The sequence below is a fragment of the Prionailurus bengalensis genome, chromosome E4, assembly GCF_016509475.1.
Source record: "Prionailurus bengalensis isolate Pbe53 chromosome E4, Fcat_Pben_1.1_paternal_pri, whole genome shotgun sequence".
Lineage (NCBI taxonomy): Eukaryota > Metazoa > Chordata > Mammalia > Carnivora > Felidae > Prionailurus > Prionailurus bengalensis.
In genome coordinates this window covers 18356154-18379752 of record NC_057360.1, presented here as the reverse complement: position 1 = coordinate 18379752, position 23599 = coordinate 18356154, and the positions used below count along the sequence as shown (strand labels likewise).

Sequence of the window (23599 nt, the reverse complement as noted above, 5' to 3'; positions counted from 1 at the left end):
CCCCAACTTAGGAAGGCCCTGCCTGTTGGGATTCATTTAGATCATCTCTGGTGAACATTCTTGGACGGGTCATCAGGATTAGAGCATAGCCTGCTCCAAAACCAAGTTCAAGTCATCTTACCCTTCCGCTTTCCTGGTTACAGCTGAGCACACACCGGCTGTTGAGTTCAAAGCCATTGGTACATTCATACATGCCTTCAAAGACAGGGGAAGGGGGCTCACACACCACTGGAACGCAGCTGCCTTGCTCCCAGATGCCACCCTCCAGGCACTGTATCTTCAGGAAATTGCTGATGAGACATGAAACAAAATAGCCTGTTAGACTTCCACAAGGAGGTCATGGGAGAAGACTGAATTCTCCATAAGTCTAAGGAGTAGCAAATAGGCGGGAGCAGTTCGTTCTTGTTAGCTATGGGTCCTACCTCTCCAGTCTAATTTCCAAATCATGGAAGGAAAAATAGTAGTATACACTTAGTATCAGTGATAGCAGTAGCTCCTGTATAGTATCGACATACCTTGGAGACACTGCAGGTTTGGCTCCAGACTATCACAAGAAAGCAGATATTGCAATAAAGTGAGTCAAATGAATTTTTTGTTCTCCAGTGCATTTAAACCTATGTTTACACTCTACTGTGGTCTATGAAGTGTGCACCAGCATTATGTATGAAAAAACAATGAAACTTAATCATATCCAAATTTTGATTTAAAGTGAGCTATGCGTGGGGTGCCTGGGGGGCTCAGTCAGCTAAGCATCTCACTTTGGCTCAGGGCTGTGATCTCACAGTTCCTGAGTTCAAGCCCCGCATTGGGCTCTCTGTTGACAGCTCAGAGCCTGGAGCCTGCTTTGGATTCTGTGTGTGTGTCTCTCTCTGCCCCTCTCCCACTTGTGCTCTCTCTCTCTCTCTCTTACAAAAACAAACATTAAAATTTTTTTTAAATAAAAAAATAAAAATAAAGTGAGATACATGTGATTCTTCCTTTTACCCAAACACTTAGAGAATGTTGTGGGGTTATTAACTGGCCTAATGCTAGTTTTATTGTGTCTCTGTATTCAGAGGCTCAAGGAGAGGGAGAGGGACAGGGGAATGGCCAGACAGTGAAGTAGTCAGAACACCCATGATATTTATCGGTTAACTTTGCTGCCTTATATAGGTGTGGGTCATGGTGCCCCAAAATGATTATAATAATAATATCAAAGATTGCTGATTACAGATCACCATGACAAATACAATACTAATGAAAAAAAGTCTAAGATAGTGTGAGAATTACAAAGATATGACACAGAGACAAAAGGTGAGTAAATGCTGTCGGAAAAATGATGCCTATAGACCTGCTCAGTGTTGCCATGAGGCTTCTATTTGTAAAAAACTGCAATGTCTTCAGAGCACAATAAAGCGAAACACCATACAACTAGGTATGCTTGCAATATATGATATATTACTCTCAAGAGAGCTTGATAAATACCATTTCAGGGTCTAACCTGTTTACAGTTGGGTTCTATGTAAGACTTTCATCTTGAGAAGTCTCACTTCTAAGCGCACTGGGAGACGCCAGGTAGGATGACGGGAAGAAAAAGTTATGCCAAACTCAGTGGACTACCCAGAAGTGACTTGGGATCATCAGTGTTAATACAGTAACACAACTGATAATGCTACCACTGTTTCTTAGTTCTCTGGAGAGGGGAGAAGATGCAGCATACAGATTTTCTTCTAAAACAGTTTCTTTTAAAACTCTTATCCTGAACTTCTGAAGGGCAAGAATCTCACTAGAGATTACCATGGCCATTTTGTTTGTTTGCGAGTCCATGACTTCCTTGGAAAGAATTCACAGCTTTTGTCAGATTCTCAGAGGGGGCACGACTCAGCACTGGGCCCGAAACAACTGCTCTTCCTTCTCGCGCATGAACATGGCCTCCAACCAGAGAGACTGCTTTGGGGTAGACAGCAGTCAACAGAACTGGGTCTTGATACGGTGAATTCCATTCCATTCCCCTTCTGACTCACTGCCAATTTGAGGGTGTTTTCCATGTTGCTGTTTTAATGCATCCACTTCTGATTCAGAATGATTCTGGATGGCTCAGTCAGTTAAGCGTCTGACTTCGGCTCAGGTCATGATCTCGTGGTTCGTGAGTTCAAGTCCTGAGTCGGGCTCTGTGCTGACAGCTCAGAGCCTGGAGCCTGCTTCAGATTTTGTGTCTCCCTCTCTCTCTCTCTGCCCCACCCCTGCTTGTGCTCTGTGTCTCTCTTTCAAAAATGAATAAACATTTAAAAAAAATTTAAAAAAAAGAACGATTCTGGCTACATGCTTGTGATTCTAAGATAGAAATAATCCATTGGCCATTGACTCAACCATATGGTAACCCTAAATGATTATTTTACAGTGTCGTGACCCTCTTGTTAAATTCAAATACACCAACAACTTTTAATTACTGTCGTACTATTATACAATGCCTCCTGTGGGCTTCCCAGGTATTCTAATATTACACTACTAAAATATTTATCACATTGTTTTATAAATGTGTACATGTCTCTCTTTTCCAGTGAATTGGAAACTTCCTGAGGGCAAGGATTGTATCTTGTTCTTGTTTTTAATTCCTAAGAATAATTCCTAAATAGTATCTAGCTACATTAGGCATTAGTTAAGTATTTTCCAAGTTGAGTAATTTAACCCCAATTCACAGTGTATTAGGCATACTGCAGAGCACATTACACACGGTAACACTGAATGATCAGAATACTCGTTGTGAAATAGTATTAGTATTCCTATTTCATAAAGAAACAGACTCAGAAATGTTAAGTAATTATCCCTACAGCACAGAATGCATTTGATTTCAAATAATTTAAATGAATTTTAATAGTTTAAACATTTAAACAATATCCTCCTAGAAACAAGTGAAGGAGTATTCCTTAGTCTGTTTTTTTAATGTTTATTTATTTTGAGAGAGAGGGAGAGAAAGACAGCAAGTGGGGGAAGGGCAGAGAGTGAGGGAGAGAGAGAATCCCAAGCAGGCTCCGTGCTTTTAGCACAGAGCCCAATGTGCGGCTTGAACCAACGAACTGTGAGATCATGACCTGAGGGGGTATCAGGAATTGGATGCTTAACCAACTGAGTCACCCAGGTGCCCCTGTTTGTTTTTGAGGTAGAACTGTTATATAATTTGTTAGTTTCAGATATACAACATGATAATTTGATATTTGTATATTTGTATACATTACAAAATGATCACCACAGTAAGTCTAGTTACAATCTATTACCATGCAATTGACATCATTCATACATTTCATTTACTCCCAACTCCCTTCCCCTCTGATAACCATCCATCTGTTCTCTGTATCCATGAATTTTGTTTCATTTGTTCATTTGTTTTGGGTTTTTTGATTCCACAAATAAGAGAAATATATGGTATTTGTCTTTCTCTAATTTATTTCATTTAGCATAATACCCTCAAGATCTTTCCATGTTGTCACAAATGGCAAGATTTCCTTCTTTTTTTAAAAAAAAAGTTTATTTACTTATTTTTGAGGGCAGGGGGAACATGCATGGAGAAGAGGCAGAGAGAGAGGGAGATAGAGAATCCCAAACAGGCTCCACTCTGTCAGTGCAGAGCCCAACTCAGGGCTTGATCCCATGAACAATGAGATCATGACCTGAGCCAAAATCAGGAGTTGGGACACTTAACTGACTGAGTCACCCAAGATTTCCTTCTTTTTAATGACTGAGTAGTATCCCATTGTGTATATACACTACATTTTCTTTATCTATTCATCCACTGATTGACACTTGGTTGTTTCCATATCTTGGCTATTGTAAATAATGCTGCAATGAACATAGGGAGGCATGTATCGTTTCAAATTTGTGCGTTTTGTTTTTTTGATAAGTACCCAGACATGAAATAGCTGGATCACTTTGTAGTTTTATTCTTGATTTTCTGAGGTTCCTCCATACTATTTTCCATAGTGGCTACACTAATTTACATTCACACCAACAATGTACGAGGGTTCCCTTTTCTCCACATCCTCTTCAACACTTGCTATTTCTTGTCTTTTTGATAATAGCCATTCTAACAAATTTGAAAGGATATCTTCCTGTGGTTTTGACTTGTATTTCCCTGATTAATGATTTTGAACATCTTTTCATGTGCCTGTTGGCCATCTGTATGTCTTCTTTGGAAACATGTCGATTTTTAATGGGCTTGGTCGTGGGGTTTTTTGCTATTGAGTTGTTTGAGTTCTTTACAAATTTGGGGTATTAAACCCTTATTGATTATATAATTTGCAAACATTTTCTCCCATTCAGTAGGTTGCCTTTTCTTTAGATTGTTGGTTTCCTTTGCTATGAAGAAGCTTTTTAGTTTGGTGTAGTCCCACTTGTTTATTTTTGCTGTTGTTGCCTTTGATTTTGGACTCAAATCCAAAAATTCAATGCTGAGACCAATGCTGAGGAGCTTATCTCTTATGTTTTCTTCTAGGAGTTTTATGGTTTCAAGTCTCACATTTAAGTCCTTGATCCATTTGGGGGCAATTTTTGTGTAGAGTGTGAGACAGTTGTCTAGTTTCATTGTTTTGCATGTGGCTGACCAGTTTTTCCCAACAGCATTCATTAAAGAGACTTCCCTTTTCCCACAGAATATTCTTGGCTCCTTTGTTGTAAATTGATTGACCATATTTGTGTGGGTTTATCGTTGGGCTCTCTATTCTGTTCCATTGATTGATATGTCTGTTTTTATAACAACACTATATTGTTTTGATTACCACAGTTTTGCAGGATAGTTTGAAATCAGGGAGTGTGATACCTCCAGCTTTGTTTTTTCTCAAGATTGCTTTGACTATTCAGGGTCTTCTGTGGCCCCATACAAATTTTAGGACTACTTGTTCTAGTTCTGTGAAAAGCACTATTGGCATTTTAATAGAGATTGCAGTGAATTTGTAGATTGCTTTGAATACTATGGATATTTTAACAATATTAATTCTTCTTCTTTTTTTTTTTTTTTTTTAAGTTCATTTATTTTTGAGACAGAGACAGAGCATGAACGGGGGAGGAGCAGAGAGAGAGGGAGACACAGAATCGGAAGCAGGCTCCAGGCTCTGGGCCATCAGCCCAGAGCCCGACGCGGGGCTCGAACTCAAGGACCGTGAGATCGTGACCTGAGCTGAAGTCGGACGCTTAACCGACTGAGCCACCCAGGCGCCCCAATATTAATTCTTCTAATCCAAAAGTATGGAATATCTTTCCATTTACTTTTGTCTTCTTCAATTTCTTTCATCAATGTCTTTGAGTTCTTAGTACACACATCTTTTTACCTCCTTGGCTATATTTATTCCTAGGTATTTTTTTTTCAATGCATTGGTAGATGGGGTTGTTTTCTTAATTTCTGTGGTAATTTGTTATTAGTGCCTAGAAACAATTTTACTGAATTCATTTATTAGCTCTTCACTGAACTAAGAAATGCGACTTCACTGAGCTCATTTATTAGTTCTGAAATTTTGTGTGTGTGTGTATGGAGTCTTTAGGGTTTTCTCTATATAGTATCATATCATCTACAGATAGTTACAGTTTTAGTTTATTTCTCATTTGGATGTCTTTTATTTCTTTTCTTGCCTAATTGCTATGGTTAGGAGTTCCAAAACTACATTGATGAAAGTGGCAAGAGTGGGAATCCTTGCCTTGTTCCTTATCTTAGAGAAAAGCTTTTGGCTTTTCACCGTTTATTATGATGTTAAATAGTTACTAAGATTCATACTTTTATTCCCAGGAATATTAGAGTAAAAATCTGATTTTATGACTGGAATTCTGAAGCATCATGGTTTATGTGAACATATATCTACTATCTGCTAATAATAAATACTATTTATGAGTTATATTTCAGGTATTTGGCAAGACACACACACACATACATATATGTATATACATGTAAATACATGTATATATGTGTGTGTGTGTATATATACATATATATACACATATATATATTTTTTCATTGAATCTTCCAAATGGCAGTTAAGGTAAATAGACTATTATCCACATTTCAGAGAAGGAAACTGGCCCTGAGAGAGATTTAAAGCGAGCTCAAAGATCTACAGTAAAAGGTATATTAGGACCTGGACCTAGGTGAGCTTCTGCCAAAGCCTGTGGCTGGTCCTTCCACTGTGTCAGGTTTAAATGCTTCTTTTATGCTCTATAGCCCACTTTGAATATTAACAGAATCTCTATCTTAGTGAATATCCCAGATGCCCTTTATCCTGATACCACATCTATGAGTATGGCAAAAAAAGAAGATTCATTTTAAATTTCTGTATGGAGTAATAAATTACAGATCGAATATTACACAAATCTTAGTATACAGCTCAAGGAATTTCTACATGTGAATATACCTGAATAATCACTCAGATCAAGAGAAAGAGTATTTCCAGCTCCTCAGAAATCCCCTGGTGTTCCTTACAGTTAAACCTTCCCACACCCCTGCAACCCACACTATTCTGACTTTTTCATCAGCTCAGATTAGTTTTGCCTGTTCTGCAACTTTATATAAATGAAATCATATACCATGTACTAGTTCGTATATGGCTTCTTTCCCTTAAAAAACGATGCCACTTAAAAATGTTTTCCCAAATGTAATTTCAATGAAAGGTTTGTAGTTGTTTTGATTATAACTAAACTCCTTTTTGTCCCTCTTATAGACTGGAGAGTCTACTCTTCTTTCACACTACAGAGTTTATATCCTCCCAGGGACTCTCTTCTTTCTACCACCTCCCGCAGATGAGATCCTTCCTCTACCTCTGCTGAACTGACATCCTCCAGCTGGAGAGAGCAGGCAATACCACCGACACCAGGGGAGAGGCAAGGCTGTAAAACCTTGCATGTCAGCATGGCTATAAAGGAAAACCCTTGCTTGGCCAAGATGATAATATTTTGACTTCATGTGGTATTTTTCTCTGAATTGGTTGGAAGTCTTCAACATGGAAATAGTCCTCCCTTTTCCTGCCCAGAGTGGAGAGCCATTCAAGAATGTCAATTTCATATACTTCCTTGCCAGTTTAGTAACCTCAGGGATGAAGGTAGATAGATCAAACTTGCATGGGGAAGAGTGCCTTGGGCACTGTCGGTGGTACCTGAACAATGTGACAGGCCCTGCACTCCAAACTACCAGTAATATCACTAAAATTTAGAGAGGGAGAATGCTGGAAGGTAGTTCTCACTGGTATCCCTGGACTCCATCAGAGGTACTACAGGCAGGAGTGAAAGGAGGTTGGGAGAGATACCTGATTTCCTAGGAAATAGCATTTCATTTATACAGGGGTCCCTATGCCCCCTTAACCTCATGGATTCTCCTTCCTTGTTTCTTCTCCCTTGTATGGGGATGGCCTATTATGGTCATTTTTCCACACACCTCTCACAGCTTCTGCCTGGCACTCTCTCAGATGACATACTTCAGGTTCTACACTCAGACTTCTCACAACACATTTGATTGGTCAATTCCTCAAGGCCCAATAGCAAGCACTGTCTCACTAGCTCCATGTCAATGCTGTCAATCCCTGTTTGTGGCACTAACCTTGAGATCCCATAGTAAGGAGCCTGGCACTTGAGTGCCATGGGCTGGTTCTGGCCAGAAGGGACTGTGATTGTGGCAAAGATTCAGTGTCCCGACTCCTTCCAGTTCCAAGAAATCTGTTTCCACATAGGGCCCTTGAAGGGGACTACAGCCTATAGCAATGACAAGACTTTGATCTCCAGGGGTGCCACAGATCCCTCTGCTAAGTTTAGTGTTGAGAAATGACCTCTGAGCCTTTTAAAATCATTAATGAAAAAAAATTGGTTATTCACAGTGGTTCAACTCGTTCACATAAAGTGTTATGAATCAAGAGTCAAGAGGTACTTTGAAATCATGTAGTGAACAGGTTTGTGTTTCAAAGAATGATGGCATTAGATACTAGATCAATGCACACAGGCAGACCCTCACCAGGACAGGGTTTCCAAGACTTCTTTGATAGTCCAGTCCAAATGTCCTTCAGATGAAACATTCTACTCACTGACTATCTGCTATATTTTTTTCATTCCAGTGGAGTAAAAGAGGCTAAACTATCACATTAGGAACCATGAAGAGACTTGCCCAATGCCACATTGCAAGCAATTCACTGGCAAAAGAGAACAGAATCTGGAGTTTTCAAATCATAATATAACGCCGATCCTCAGACCAGTGGTTTCCAAATGACATTTGTAGGCCAATCATGGAGACATTTTAAAGACCTAGATTGACAGGCTTGCTAAATCAAGTACCCTGGGACTGGCCTAGCACTCTGTATTTTTTTTAATGGGCCAGCAGTCTTCCTATGTAGCCAGGTTGGCAAACTACTAAAACCGACGTTAATTTCCAATAGCAAAAATTAACCTTGCCTGTAGAAATCAGAGAGCAAAATCACCTACCTAACAACCCTGGTGAAAAAGGCTGGACGCTTAGCAAAGACCAAACAGAAACAGCTACAGCCAGACAACTTACTCTGGAAATGGTATCATGAGGAGTTGGGGGTAGGGGGCAGGTTTGTATCTATTTTCCTTCTAAGTACTCGAGACAAATCACCACAATTTCCAAGTTAGAAGATGCTTTTTCCAATTTCCAGAACTTGTGGCATCCACCGAGTGCTGAAAATCCAGCTGGGCTCTTTCTGCTTCTTACTCCACTGCCAGAAATAAAGATCTTGTAATCAAAACTTGGCTGAAAGTTTGACTGATGTTGCTGGAGGCACACATGAGTCTACCCTACCCCATCCTTCTATCACCACTGCAGGGTTTTCAAAAGTAATATTTACTTTTGAAAGGATGCTTGTTGAGTCCGAGAGAATTATCATGTCTTTACCCATCAAGGGCATCCGGTGCCTCCAGTGGGTAGTCCCTCATGAATAATAACAATAACAGAAAACCAATAAAATATTGCGCACTGAAGTGTTCGGGATTGTGCAGAAGAATATATATCTATATCATTCGATCCTCAAACCCACCCGGTGTGATAAGGACGATTGTTATGTGAGTTCTTCATTCCTTTATCTTCCCGCATTCTTTTCCTCAATGACACCCCCATCATCATCTATCCTGTTGCTCAAATTTGAAACTTAAACCACATCCTTGATTCTACTCTGTCTCTCAATATTACCTTTTCTCCAAGCCCCCATCTGATCTTATTCAATCCATCAGCAAGTCCTCTCAGATTCTCCTCCCAAATATCAGTGGAATCTGTCCCCATACCTCTTGCATCTCCACTGTTATGAGCGCTAGCCCAAGTTTCCACCCCTTACTTCCTTACTGGACACCCCACTTCTCTCCTCTGGATTCCTTTCTATCCAGTTGGCAGACACCGGTCGGCGAGATATTTTATAAAATAAATAAATACATTACATCATGTCACTTTCTTGCTTAGAACATTTCAGTTGCCTCCTCTTGCATGGAAAAAAAAAATCCAAACTTTCTCAATTCTTACTCACAAGGCCCTGCATGACCTGGCCCCACTCTCTCTGACCTCATCCTACCCCATTCACCTTCTTTAATGTACTTTGTCCACATTGGACTTAGAATCCCAAGCACAACCAAGTTCTTTCCTACCAAAGGAAATTCTCCCTGCTTGTGTTTTTCCTTTTGCTTTTCTGAGTGGCTCTTTTTCGTATCTAAAAATAATTTTTGCCACCCCAGAGCAACCTTATTTTACACCTTTATTATTTTCCGTTTTTATTTTATTTTATTTTATTTTTTAATTTTTTTTTTAACATTTATTTATTTTTGAGACAGAGAGAGACAGAGCATGAACGGGGGAGGGTCAGAGAGAGGGAGACACAGAATCCGAAGCAGGCTCCAGGCTCTGAGCCGTCAGCACAGAGCCCAACACGGGGCTCGAACTCACGGACCGCGAGATCATGACCTGAGCCGAAGTCGGCCGCTTAACCGACTGAGCCACCCAGGCGCCCCTATTTTCCGTTTTTAAACAAAGCACCTATCTTTCAAAGATGGCATGCTCTGTAATTTTTTTTTTTTTGGTTTTATGAATTTCTTTCCTGTCACCCCCACTGGAATGTAAGCTTGGTAAGAGTAAGACCTTATTTACCATCATATCTTCAGTGGCCGGCACAATGTCTGGTACATAACAGGCACCAATAAACACGGGTTCAATGAACATATAAATGTTTATTTTATAGACGAGGTAAGTAAGGTTTTAGAAAACTAAGATACCTTGACTGGGGTTATCTAAGTGGTTGATGGAAGAAAAGGGATCCATCTGATGGCAATGCCTAGGTCACAACAGGGAAGCACCAGTATTCCTAGAAATGGAGGAGCAGATAAAGTACCTCCCTTTACCTAGTACAAGTGCACTGCATGTCACCAAGTCCTACCACATAGAACATCCCCAAAAAGCAAGGAGTAACTGCATTATTTTTATTACATAAATAAGGAAACTGAAGCGTTAACTGGTTAAGTGTTTTGTGTGACACACAGGCAGCTTTTTTCGAACTGAAATTCGAAGCCTCTTTGCTCAGAATAGAGTTCAGCCCCCTGCCACTTAAAACATGGTTCCCAGCACGGTAGCACTAGAATCACCTGGGAGTCTGGTAGCAATGCTGAATCCCAGGCTCCACCCAAGGCCGACTCAATCAGAGTCTGCATTTCAACCAGATCCCCAAGTGATTCCTATGCTCATTCAGGTTTGAGAAGTTCTGCTCCAGACTATGTTAAAAGACAGTGTTCTAGCCCCACCCCAGAGAGAACCATCAGCACTTCCGAACTCCATACCAGCTCTTAACCAACTGCAGACCTGGTTTCTCAAGCCAATATCCTAGATGAAGAGCAGTCACGGGCAGTCCATGGCCCGTGGGTGATTCCGGCCTCTCTACAGCAGGCCTGCTGATGTTTAGCCCCAATCTACTGTACCGGACTAGAAATAGCATCAGCAGGACCATCCCACCAGACACATTGGCTTTGGTTTTTCCTTCTTCCCTGACTCAAAAAAATGCCCCTTACAGAGCTCTTTTTCCATGTAAAATAGAGCCTCTCTGAATGAGCTAAGTCCTAAAAGTAGGTACAGTTCTACTTGGAAGCCCCACCCCTCACTTCTTTTTTTAAAAAATGTTTATTTTGAGAGAGAGAGAGACAATGTGTGTGTGACCAGGGGAGGGGCAGAGAGAGAGAGAATTCCAAGCCGACTCCACGCTTTGGCACAGAGCCAACACAAGGAGGAGATCATGACCTGAGCTGAAATCAAGAGTCAGATGCTTAACCGACTGAGCCACCCAGGTGCCCCCCAACCCCTCACTTCTATCTTTGGACTTTCTGCTACTAAATCTTAGGTCTCCAAATCTGCAGATGCAACAATGCCCTGCCCCCGGTCTGAACACCTAACTCAAGGTCGAGGTCCTTCTCTACCTCTTACTGTGCCGGCCTTGGTTGTCCAACCCTCAGCCTCTCTCCTTTTAAGTCCAATAGCTCCCACTTAATCTCTTTTGCACGAGTCCCTTGGCCCCTCACGTCATTCTCCATATAGTTAACAGGGTTACCTTCCTACTGAATCTTCTCAGGTTACCCCCAGATTTTAACACATTCTGAAGTTCCTCTCTAATGCATGTGATTTAAACCCAAACATGTACAATGGCAATTAACATTATTCTGCAGAATTCTAATACTCATTCCCTTCAGTGTGTATTTGCAGACCTGGTAATTACACTGAAATGCTGGAGTGAACTGGGTCCAAGACAAAAACTATTAAACAGGGATCTCTTGCCTTCACCATCTTCCATCATTCACTTATTTGTCTATTCATACATCCACTCAACAAGTATTCACTGAGCATCTAGTATGTGCCCGTGCATTACAGAAAGCCCTGCAGTTGTAGATACAGATACCGGAGTAGTTGTAGAACCAGAGTACTGACCTATGGGGGGCCCAGAGAGGGAGCCACCAGCACTGCTTGGGGACATGAAGGATATCAGGAAAGAAACACTTTGAGATGGGTTCATTAGACAGGGAAGGAGACAAGGGCATACCTGCCAGAAGAACGCTGCGTGAAAGAACCCAGAGGTGTGAAAGGTGGAGTGTGTGTGAAGCCTTGGCCAAAAGTATAAATGGGAAAAGTGTGCACATATGCACGTGCGCCCACCCTGATTTCTGAAGTATGTTCAGCTTTATCTTGCTCTATCTTGTGTTCCGGAAGAGGCAAGGCAAGAGAAGCACCTGGGGGAGGGAAGGTAGGACAAAACTCTGGCCAAAAAGGGCCCCAAACTGTCTGAATTCAATATCAGAGGGCAGGTTCTCTCACTGCAAGAACTCTTTTGTCTATCTTCACAAAGTGTTCAGTGTATGAATTCCTTCAGGTATTGCTAGATCTCTGTTCCCGGTCAGCCCAGGTCACAGACAGGCCACATAGAAAGTGCTCACAGTAGGGGCACCTGGGTGGCTCAGTCAAGTTAAATTTCCAACTCTTGATCTCTGCTCAGGTCGAGATCTCACGGTTGTGAGATGAAGCCCCGCGTCGAGCTCTGCACTGACAGCACGGAGCCTGCTTGGGATTCTCTCTCCCCCTCTCTCTCCCTTTCTCTGCCTGTCCCCAGCTTGCACGTGTGCGTTCTCTCTCTCTCTCTCTCTCTCTCTCTCTCTCTCTCTCTCTCAGATAAATAAATAAACTTAGAAAAAAGGGAAGTGCTCACAGTAGAAACACACATCCCCACACTCACCTTGGAACTAACTCTTCAATCACTGCATATCATTGTAGCTCCTTGTCCAGAAGTCATAGGAATGATAAAATCTGAGCCCACTAAGTTCTGAGAACTTCTGGAAGGTTGTGATATGCCTAAGGACTTTGGAATTCACACAGGGGAATCCCACATTTACAGTGCTCCAGACAGCTCACCCTTCTGATGTGGGCTAGAATGAAAAGGCTGGTTAACATTCTCCTTGAAACCTTCCCTGACTAAAGAGGAAGAGTCAGAGGTCCCAGGGGACTTCAGTAGGCTTTTAGTGGCTGCACTGGGTGAATTACCATTAGGAATATGGTGTGGCCAAGTGGTGAAGAGCAGGTGACTTGGAATCAGGAGACTAATGCTTGAACTCCAGGTGTGGCTCCAAATAAATCTCTGGCTTTTAAAACATTATTTAGCTTTCTTGTCTCAGTTTTCCAATCTGAAAACAGGGTTTAATACCAGCTTCTTTACAAGATTATTAGAAGTTTATATAAGTTGGTTTAGCATCCCACTTCGGCCCAGGTCATGATCTCACGGTTCCTGAGCTCAAGCCCCGCATCGGGGTCTGTGCTGATGGCTCGGAGCCTGGAGCCAGCTTCGGATCCTGTGTTTCCCTCTCTCTCTGTGCCCCTCCTCTGCTTGTGCTCTCTCTCTGTCGCTCAAAAATGAATAAATGTTTAAAAAAAGAAGTTCCTATAAGTTAGTGTATATAAAGTATGTAGTACAATGAATGGCACATGCAATGCTCAGTGAACAGCAGAAATTACTAGCTCCGATGACCAAAAGATCTACTCAGCCACACTCCTCAGTCCATCCCTCTTTTTCTCTCTCCCTGTGTATGTGATGAGTGTTCTGTGTTAACATTCTACACAGGCTTTCCACCCTACTCAGTTGTGCAGATTTTTGTCCCTCCCAGAATCCTTCAGGAGACAGTCTGTAAATCAGTTTGGCTTAACCTAACCCCATCACTAGACACCAAAAGAAGGTCACAATCAACCTGTTCACCCACTAGGCTAAAGAAGGGATTAATAGGAGACTGAGACAGAGGATGAGGTAGGGGGAAAAAGAAGCAAAGAAAATGCATCAGGGAGAGAAAGTATGGGTCGAAGAAACTCCTATTGGTGTATATATGTGTATGCGTGTGTATGCGCATGCGTGTGTGTGTACAGAGTATGTGTGTATATGTGTGTGTATGTATATGTATGTTACATATACATATACATATATGTATATGTGATATATATAACATATATAAAATAATCCAGTGCTTACTCATATGAGTTATATGATGATGAGTATGTTATGTATACATATACATATATGTATATGTGTATGTTATATATATATATCATATATAAAATAATCCAGTGCTTACTCATATAAGATTTTAAATATTCTTCCTGATTAATAGAGAAATCAGCAGTCAGTGTAATATCAAATCAAAAGAGGAAGGACAGTTTTGCAATCAGATGCTCCCTAGCTTGAGATTGAAGGTCACAGGGAAATTTATGAGTTCAGCAAATGCTGTATTTGACGAGAAGGCCTGCACGCCAATGGCTGGAGCCCCGTGCAGCCCGCAGCAGCGAGCTGGCCTGCATGCGGGTGTGCATTTGAGTGGCCAAGGCTTGGAGGAGAGGCTTAGTCACTCTGATGCCAAAAGAGGCTGCAATAGATTAGCCTAAAGCACACATTATCCTACAATGGCAAGAGAATTGAGGATTCCAAGGATAAACTTTGAATGTATTTACTATAAACACTAATTATAAAGCCAGACAATGTCTTAATGGAAAGAAAACAAATTTCCATTTCTCCCAGATGCAGGAGTGTACCCAGAGATTATAGCGTGTCCTGTCCCTTAACTGGCAAATCACAGAAAACACATGTGTCCGGTCCTAGATATACATAGTATTCATATGTGCCTATGCACAATGTCATGACACAGAGTTTAAAAATTACATAGATGATTTTCCTGATTTTTTTAAATTGCAAATCCAGGATATTTAAGGAATTTCACACATTTACCTTCACTACACATCTCCATTACATTAGCCAAGTCTTTCTTTCGCTTCCTATGGTACGATAAAATCAGTCGAACCTCAGAGATTCAAGTCACAGTTCAAAAAGATCAAAAGGGTCTCAAAATCTAGGTAACATCTCCAGGACATGCCCTTCTTTTCTCCTCCCAGACCAGCCTGACCTTATTTGTTGGCCCCAATTTTTGAAGTATGTCTAGCTCTATCTTACTATTTCATTTCCATTTCTTTCTCCCCACATCCCCCTTTTTCCTTTTCATGGTCTACTGGAAGCCACTGTAGTATTTGGATAACTCACTGAGTTGACAGCAGGATGAGATGAAGCATTTAGAGAGAGTTCTGATTGGGGGAGGAAACTGCATACATATTTTTTTAATTTAATGAACTTTCTGTTTTGATGTGTGTGTGTGTGTGTGTGTGTGTGTGTGTGTGTGTGTGTATGTGTCTTATAGGCAGAGGAAATGCACTCTCCCACTGGCCCCGGTAACTGAAGACCTGTACCTCCTAATTGGAAGACCAGCTTCAGTCTTCCTGGTCTCCATGTTGTTTTTCGGGAGCATAGGGCACCAACCATAGGTGGGAGACAACAGCCACTGATAAAAATGTAGCTGAGTGCATTCTTTGTTAAAGAAAGAGTTTACATGTTAAACACACCAAAAGCAAGGGTTATTTTGCAAGGGGAATTAACCTGATGATGATGATAATGATGATGCTAAAATACCGGCTTTTGCTGACCTAAAGCTTCAATGACTAAGAACTGTGCTCAGTTCTTTACAGCCATTACCCAATTTAATCCTTATAAGAATCTATACGTATTCTTATTTCCTAAAATCCATTTTATAAGTAAAAACAGCGATGTTCAATATAGACCAGTGACCTGCCCAAGGTCTAAGAGCTAATAAATGGCAGAGTTAGGATTCACACTTAGATCTCACTAATCCCAGAACCTGTGTACTTAACCACTAAGCCAAGAGATAGATCTTGGACGAAGGAAAGCCTGCTTAGCATTTTAACTAAATTTTCCTCGTTAGGGAAGGTTTAGGGAAGTACTAATCTTTTTTTTTTTAAATTTTTTTTTTAACGTTTATTTATTTTTTGAGACAGAGACAGAGCATGAACAGGGGAGGGGCAGAGAGAGAGGGAGACACAGAATCTGAAACAGGCTCCAGGCTCTGAGCTGTCAGCACAGAGCCCGACGCGGGGCTTGAACTCACGGACCGTGAGATCATGACCTGGGCTGAAGTCGGACGCATAACCGACCAAGCCACCCAGGCGCCCCGGGAAGTACTAATCTTTAAAGTCAATTCTAGAGATCTTAAAAATGTACCCATATTTTGTCTTCAAAGAAGAACCAATCCTCCTAGGTGTGAATGGAGAACAATCCATCAGAACCTATCAATTAGAAGAGAATGAAACCTTGACCCTTGGCTCGGACCAGAAGTTCTCCAAGTATTACTGTAAGTATTGCCCACTAAGATGATGCCTGTACACTAACACATCACTGCTTCTCTGTGTTTTTGCTGGTGGCCATAAATTGTCACGTATCACTTCTCTCAATGGTGTTATGCCAAAGTGCTTAACTCTTCTCATTGATTCTACTGAGATGGAAAATGAAATACAGGCTGTTGGAGCTGGAAGTCACTCAAGATTTTCCTGTATTTTACAGACGTGGGGAAAAAAGGCCCAGAGATATGTAGTAATTTGCTCAATATTGAAAGTCTTGTTAGCCAAGAGCACGGGCTTTGGAGTCAGAATGACTTAACACCATATATCGGCTGAGTGATTATGGGAAGGCTACTAATAATACTCTGAGTCTCAGTTTCCTCATCTGTCTGGAGGATAATAATCTATCGACCCATATTACTATTACCATATATCAAGGTCTGCATTACTATATCATAATATATTATATGATCATCTTATTATATCATCAACCCAACAGAATGGAGCCAAGGCCTTAGGCTTTTTAACTCTCTTCCATACCAAATGATCTTTCTATGTGTAGAGATGGCTAAAGTCCACATGTCTACCAGTCCCAGGCCATCCCAAGCCCTCCCCCCAAGTTAGAAGAGACAAACTCCACTGAGGAGGTATACCAACCAAATATCTGTTAAACACTAACGAGTCATAGTGTGAGGCCAATGTATCACAGTTTTGACCTACGTTTGTGCTTATAGAACTCAGCTAGATTGATGTTCTTTGGAAAAACTGATACCACGGGTGACTGTCGGAAAGTATAGCTGTTTACAATCAGGCTGAGGAAGATCTGACGACTACAGCCCACTTCACTTGGCATCTTGATGAATGGCTTATAGAGGGAGAGGCTGTCTAAGTAAAGTTAGAAGGTTGGAATAATTTCGAAGTGAAATTAATTATGGGCCCTAATGAGGTTAACCTAAACTTCACACATAAAGATAACACCTAAATGAGAACAAGGTAACCATGGGAGTGAAAGATAAGGGGGAATATAATATGGTCTTTTTGATAAAATAGAAGTCAAACACATTTATTTCAGCTTTCTGGGAAGTCAAGTGAATGAAACAATAAAGGCGTGATGAATACTGACGTATATGTGCAAGTAAATTGCTTGGGAGAAAAAGGAAGAGGTTTCAAGGAGCCTGTGTGTGTGTTGTAAAATGTCAGTAAGAAAGAACTCGTGAAACTACTTAAATTTAACAATTTCTTTGGAGCTACAATTGTTTGTATTTTTTTGACTAACTCCAAAAACAAATAAGCCTCAAAGAGACATGTAAAAATCTGGCGTGCAAAAGTGCTGTGACACTACTTTTGAAAAAAGAAAACATTACTCTGGATATTTTTAGGCAAGTCCAAATCCCATGACTGATACTGTTCTTAAAGAAACAAAGATTCCACTAGGGCCGTGCTTCTTGATTTTGGCCGCAGACTGAAGTGACTTGGGAAGCTTTGCAAAACACTAATGCCTGGGTCCCACTTGCAGGGATTCTGATGTAATTGGTGTGGGGTAGGAGCTGAACATTAACATTTTTTCAGTCTCCCCAGACGAGTCGAACATGCGGTCAGGTAAGAGCACTGTTGTTCTGGGGAGCTTGTTGAGAGATCTAATCCTTTTGTGTGACTAACAACTCGTACTGAGTTGTGTTAATCAAGTTTACATGTGTGTTGAATAAATAAAAGTAAACTGTCTTTGTGGAAGACTGTTCCTCCCATGTTACTGAGACAAATGCTAGAAGAAAAACATACACATATGTTTTTAGAGTTCTTCTACTCTAAAGTTTTTGAAATAGAGATCTCCACTCCCTCCTAAGAAACCGCCCCCCCCCTTTCCTTTGCCATTTTTAGCCTCAAACTTAACCCCAAATTCCTATCAAGATTTTTCTAATAAATGCATTTCCATCCATTCATAAAGTATTTATCGAGTGCCTACCAATAAATGTAGTAACCATTGGGCACACAGAGCTAAACAAATATTTATGGTCTATTGGAGAATACAGACAAGTACCTGACAACTTCTACTCAGCGAGATAAATGATGTTGCCAGAAGATTTCTGCGTGCAGTGCGACCCATGGGAAGGGCACTTCTTACAGATGGGAGATCTGATTGTCTTCCTAGGTAAAACCACACCTACGCTGAAAATCAGAGAGTAAGAGTCAGCTAAGGCCAAGATCCTTGTCGGGAGAGCTCTGACCCAGAGGCGTGTTAGCCAAGGCTTATGTGAGGAAGTAAAATAAATCCAGTGGCATGAGAACCTACACTACAGAAGGTGTTGTGTGTAACTGTTGGGAGGGAAGTGGTCTCCCAGGAAAGAGATTAAGCAATGAGCCTAGAGGAGTAAGCAAAGCCCAGCTAGACTATACAAGACCTTGAAACTATTTTAAGTTTAAGATTTTTTTTTTCCCTAGTGAAATGGCAGAAAGGCTGTCCATTCAGTTTCACATGGGGAAAAACTACAAATGGAGTTGAGTCTTCTGAAGATCACTTTTGCTGCCGAGTGATAAATGTATTGAAGGGAGAGAGACTAGAGCCAGAAAGACCAGTTGAGAAGTGGAAAAAGATAGTGGCCTGTTACAGGGAAGTGGCAGCAGGGATGGGGAGAAATGGGCATATTTGAGAGTCACTAAGATGACACTAGATGGAAGTTGATGACTGATTTGATTGGGGGTGAAGGACACCGAAGAGTCTCAAATTATGTGTAAGTTCTTGGCCTGATGAATCGCATGGAACACAGAAGAACATTAAGATTTGAGAGATTATAAGAGGCTCTGTTTTATATAGTAAGAGTTTGAAGTACAGATGGGATATCCAAGTGGCTGCATCCATGAGCAGTGGTTCTAATGGTACTTATGGCCGTTAATGGAAGAGACTAGAGTGGCAGGTATGGGTTTAGGAAGCATTAGCGTGTGGATGATAGTCAAGGCTATGCGGTCAATGAGCTCCATCCCAGACAAGTGTGCAGAACAAGAGAGAAAAGTGAGCTCAGAGAAACACCGACACTGAAGGAACGGGCAGAGGGGGGAAGCTAGAAAATAAAATTGAGAAGAGACAGAGAAGAAGGAAAATCAGGGAGTGAAACAGAACAGAATAAAGGAAGAAGTTTCAAGCAGGGTGTAGCCAACAATGCTGCAATAAAGAGCCTGACTCCATTTTTCATGTTTGCCAAGAGCTTCCAAGCCCCACCGCCTCCCTCATGGAGCAAGCCTGTCAGAAAGGTGCGTGCGTCCTCTTTTGGCCTCAGCAGAAAGTTCAAGCCACACAGGTTCTGTTCACATGAACATAAGCCCTGGCATAAGCCCCACTCCCTAAGCACCACAAAACCCCAGGCTCTCTCTTTGCCTTTGTGTCTCCAGCCATTTGAAGGTCAACCTGGGATCCTCTCCTTCTCGTCCCAGAAGACCTCATTTTGTGAGTCATAAACCTTTTCATGTTCTCTTGGTCTGTGTGTGGTATCATTAGTTTCACCATCCACACCAAATTACGGGTGGGAGGGTCCATCCTCTCTCACGGTGACCCCAACACAAGCCAAATATTCTCAAGTAACCTGAGGTCCAAGAAGAGTCACTGCATTTGGCAGTAGAAAGATCCGTGGCAGGCCCAGATCTAGCGAAGAGATGAAAGTAAAAATGTGAATGTAGGTGTGGAGGACAGAAAAGAGGGCAAGAATGAGAGAGTGAAGACAAACAACTCTTACCACAAGTTTCAGTGTAAAAGGGACAGAGAAAGAAAGAACGGTAGCCAGGATGGGAGCATGGGATCAAGAAAAGGCTTTGCTCATTTGTGCTGTAACATGGGCGAAACCTGAGCACGACGAAAGAGAAGTAACCGGGCAAGAGGAAGAGGGAAGCCTCAGACGCAGGAAAGAAAAGGGGAAATGTGTTGAGGGAAATCTCTGAGGAGGGAGATGGGGTCCAGAACCAAGGTGATGAACTGCATTTTAGACGGTAGGGAGGGGGAGAGCTTGTTTGGGGTGAGGATGAGCTTGCACACCTGTGAGCAGACTCTTCACTTTGGGGAATGAAGTGATACACGGGAAGTTAGGGAAGAGGGGTCAGGACTGGATGAGAAAAGGTATGAAGTGGCCTTCAAGAATAAAGACAGTGCTTGTCCTCAAAAAACGTAGCAAGATTTGGGCACGTGGTGGAAAGGTCACGGACCTTTCCTCCTGCTTCTTGGGGTGCTGGTCTCTCCTGGGTTTGCCTATGTAGAAAGATCTGCCTAGTTTTCCTTTTATCACTCTCTGCCTCCACAAATTGCTATAATCTACTCTTAATAGCTCACTTCGTTATTTCAGTTTTTAAACCGTTTATCCATTTACCTCATTAGAAAATCTAGAAAACTTAGCAAATATATATAAATAAAAAAAGAGGGGCGCCTGGGTGGCACAGTCGGTTAAGCGTCCGACTTCAGCCAGGTCACGATCTCGCCGTCCGTGAGTTCGAGCCCCGCGTCGGGCTCTGGGCTGATGGCTCAGAGCCTGGAGCCTGTTTCGAGCCCCGCATCGGGCTCTGGGCTGATGGCTCAGAACCTGGAGCCTGTTTCTGATTCTGTGTCTCCCTCTCTCTCTGCCCCTCCCCCGTTCATGCTCTGTCTCTCTCTGTCCCAAAAATAAATAAACGTTGAAAAAAAAAAAATTTAAAAAAAAAAAAAAAAAAAAAAGAAAAAGAAAAGATATTCCCTATGAACCTACTAGCTAGAGGTTATAATTACAAGTATCATAATCATTTCCAGCTATTAAGGAAGTGATGAAATATAATTTTAATATGGAAAATAGAGATCATATCATTGATTATAACAATTACTTTCCTGCTTTTACCCACTTATCATTGTATTGTGAATGTTTTCCCACGTCTTTAATATTCTCCCAAACATCTTTGATGATAGCAGGCTATTTCAGGATATGGCTCTACCATCATATAGATGTTTATTTTTGTTTTATTGAATTTTTTCCTTCCCCAACATCCATTTACCCTCCTTCTCAATCTCCCTCTGGGGACGCCATCGGGCTTGGGTGATGCTGACTCCAGCCATGACTTCAGGGTCAGAGTCTTTGACTCAGGCTTAAGCTATTGCATTTGCCTGTCCTCAGGGACTAGATCCGGTGCGGGTGGTGCCACTCTCAAATCCTGGGAAGAAGGGGCTAGGAGTCCAGGGGCCCGGTGAAAGTGCCCACCTGTGGCTGCGTCTCCCTCTCTACTGTACTTCAAGGAGACATAAAGCACATGAAAGGGGGAGGGCATGGAGGCTGCGTGTTCCCGGAGATCAGATCCCAGATCTTCCTCACGCGTGTCTCCTCAGCCCCAGCCAGGAGACCGGCACAGAGCACACACGTGATGAACCTGCCAGCCGGTGCCATGCCCTCCCTGCCACCTCCAAGTTGAATGGGACACAACTGAAATGGGTCGATCTGAAGAGAAAAGTCAGATCCAGTGCCTGTCTCCCTTTCGTGTTGAAACAACGTTCAACAGACTTAAGAGCAAGGGAATGTACTTGGCTGATATTTTGGTAGTTGTTTCCTTGTTTTAAAAAGAAATGAACAAAAAGCAATGCCTGGTACTTACACTGAACATGGCAGTTGATAAAATGCTTTCAGCGCATTACCTACTTTCAGCCTCAAAACAGCGCTGTTGGGTAGAAATTACTACCCCTCACATGATGGATGCAAAAATTGAGACACACGGATATTGAGTACATTGTTCAGAGTCATGAAAACAATCAGGTGCGAATCTGGCCATCAAGTGGGTTTTTTCCACTAAGCACAGAACCGCATATAATGAGCCTGTGCCCACTCTGTCTGGATTGATCTCCCTGCTTACTTTTTTCAATTTCTTCTCCTGCTCGCATGTCCTAGAAAGAAGTTTAGAGCCCCATTTGTACAACTCTGGGCTTTTTCCACCAAGCGAGGAACAAGGCTGACATAGTTTGTTGGGTAAACAGAAGCGGTAAGTGACAGTGATTTACGCCCGGCTTGCAAACTTCTGATTACCAATCCACCGCCTGCTATGTAAACAGGTGTAAACTAAGATTTAAATCAGTTTACACAGTGGGGTAAATAATTTAATCTTTCCTCAGCACGGTGTTTGCGAATGTAAATGTTTATGCCAGAACCGATGCCGATGTTGCAAGCTTCCAGTTTCTCAACCAGAAGAGCTATGCCAACAAATGGCCCTTGTGTGCCCCTGCCCGGACTGGGAAAGCCGGCCGAGTCAGAGGTGCAGGTTAAGGCAGAAAGCCCAAAGTTCTAGGGGGAAGGCTCGGTCTCAACACAAAGCTCAGCCATGGGCCGAGGGAGCTAGAAATAATCCCTCCACCCTTAATTCCTCCTGGTCTGGAGAATTTTCTCTCCCCCTCAATTATTCTTCTCCACACTGTTCTGCAGATACCTGAGTCAGGTGCAGGTCTGTGAAAAGGGAGGCAAGAAGAGAGAAGGAAGAAGCCAGAAAACAGCAGCCTGCAGGTGAGTTGTAATACCACTTGAAGGTGGCCCAGGTCCTCACTGCCTGTCAATGCGTGCCTATGCAAATTGATCTAGATCCTATGAAAATCACATGCAAATGTGTTTTCAGTTGTCAAAAACTGTTGACTATACCTGCCAGAGTCCACTGAACCCAGTGCTGCCTCTTAATGAATTTTTCATCAGTATTATTCATATTCTCATCAGCCTGGCTCTCGCCTGACTTGCTCCCTGCCTGCCCCCCGCCCCTCCGCCCCCTCAGCCCCTCTCCCCACCACCGCCCACACACACACACACACACACACACACACACATAGAAGCCTGTAGAAGCCCAGGCTTTCTCTGGAGTGGAAGGCTCTGGACAAAGTCAGACTCAATCCACCCCACAGAAAGATGGCTGAGTACTGACTAGTGAAGGTCAAATGAGAGCCAGAGAGTAAGTTTCCTGATATTCTTCTGTCCCCTTAAAGAAGTCTAGCTTATAAGCAAACCCTGTATCCCTTGGCCTCACTGGTAATGCCACAGCTGGGATCTTGTTAGTTCAAAACACAAATCCCTGGGCGCTTGGGTGGTTCAGTCAGTTAAGCGGCAGGCTTCGGCTCAGGTCTTGAACTCACAGTTCATGAGTTTGAGCCCCACATCTGGCTCACTGCTGTCAGCGTGGAGCCCACTTTGGATCCGCTGTCCCCCTCTCTATCTGCCCCTTCCCTCACCCCCCATCTCTTTCTCTCTCTCTCTCAAAAATAAGCAAAACATTCTTAAAAATATTTTTAAAAATCCATCTTTAAAAAAATACCTACCATGGGGAGACTTTTAATTAAGTCCTGGGTAAGAAACAAACTAGATTTTCTCCTATACCACATAATTTATGATAGGGAAAGTATAGCTACTAGTTACAGAGTGAAAGGAGTTTCCTTTTTCTGAAAGC

General features: G+C 42.1%; 1 protein-coding gene across 3 annotated transcripts in view; it reads right to left on the bottom strand.

Moving 5' to 3' along the window:
- The window catches only part of PAPPA2 (pappalysin 2), a 273265-nt gene that overhangs the window by 55977 nt on the left and 193689 nt on the right, over positions 1–23599 (bottom strand). For all 3 annotated transcript variants that reach the window (XM_043569391.1, XM_043569393.1, XM_043569392.1), the window contains one exon: positions 122–290. In XM_043569391.1, the coding sequence (XP_043425326.1) occupies positions 122–290 (169 nt within the window). The remainder of the gene's footprint in view (positions 1–121; positions 291–23599) is intronic.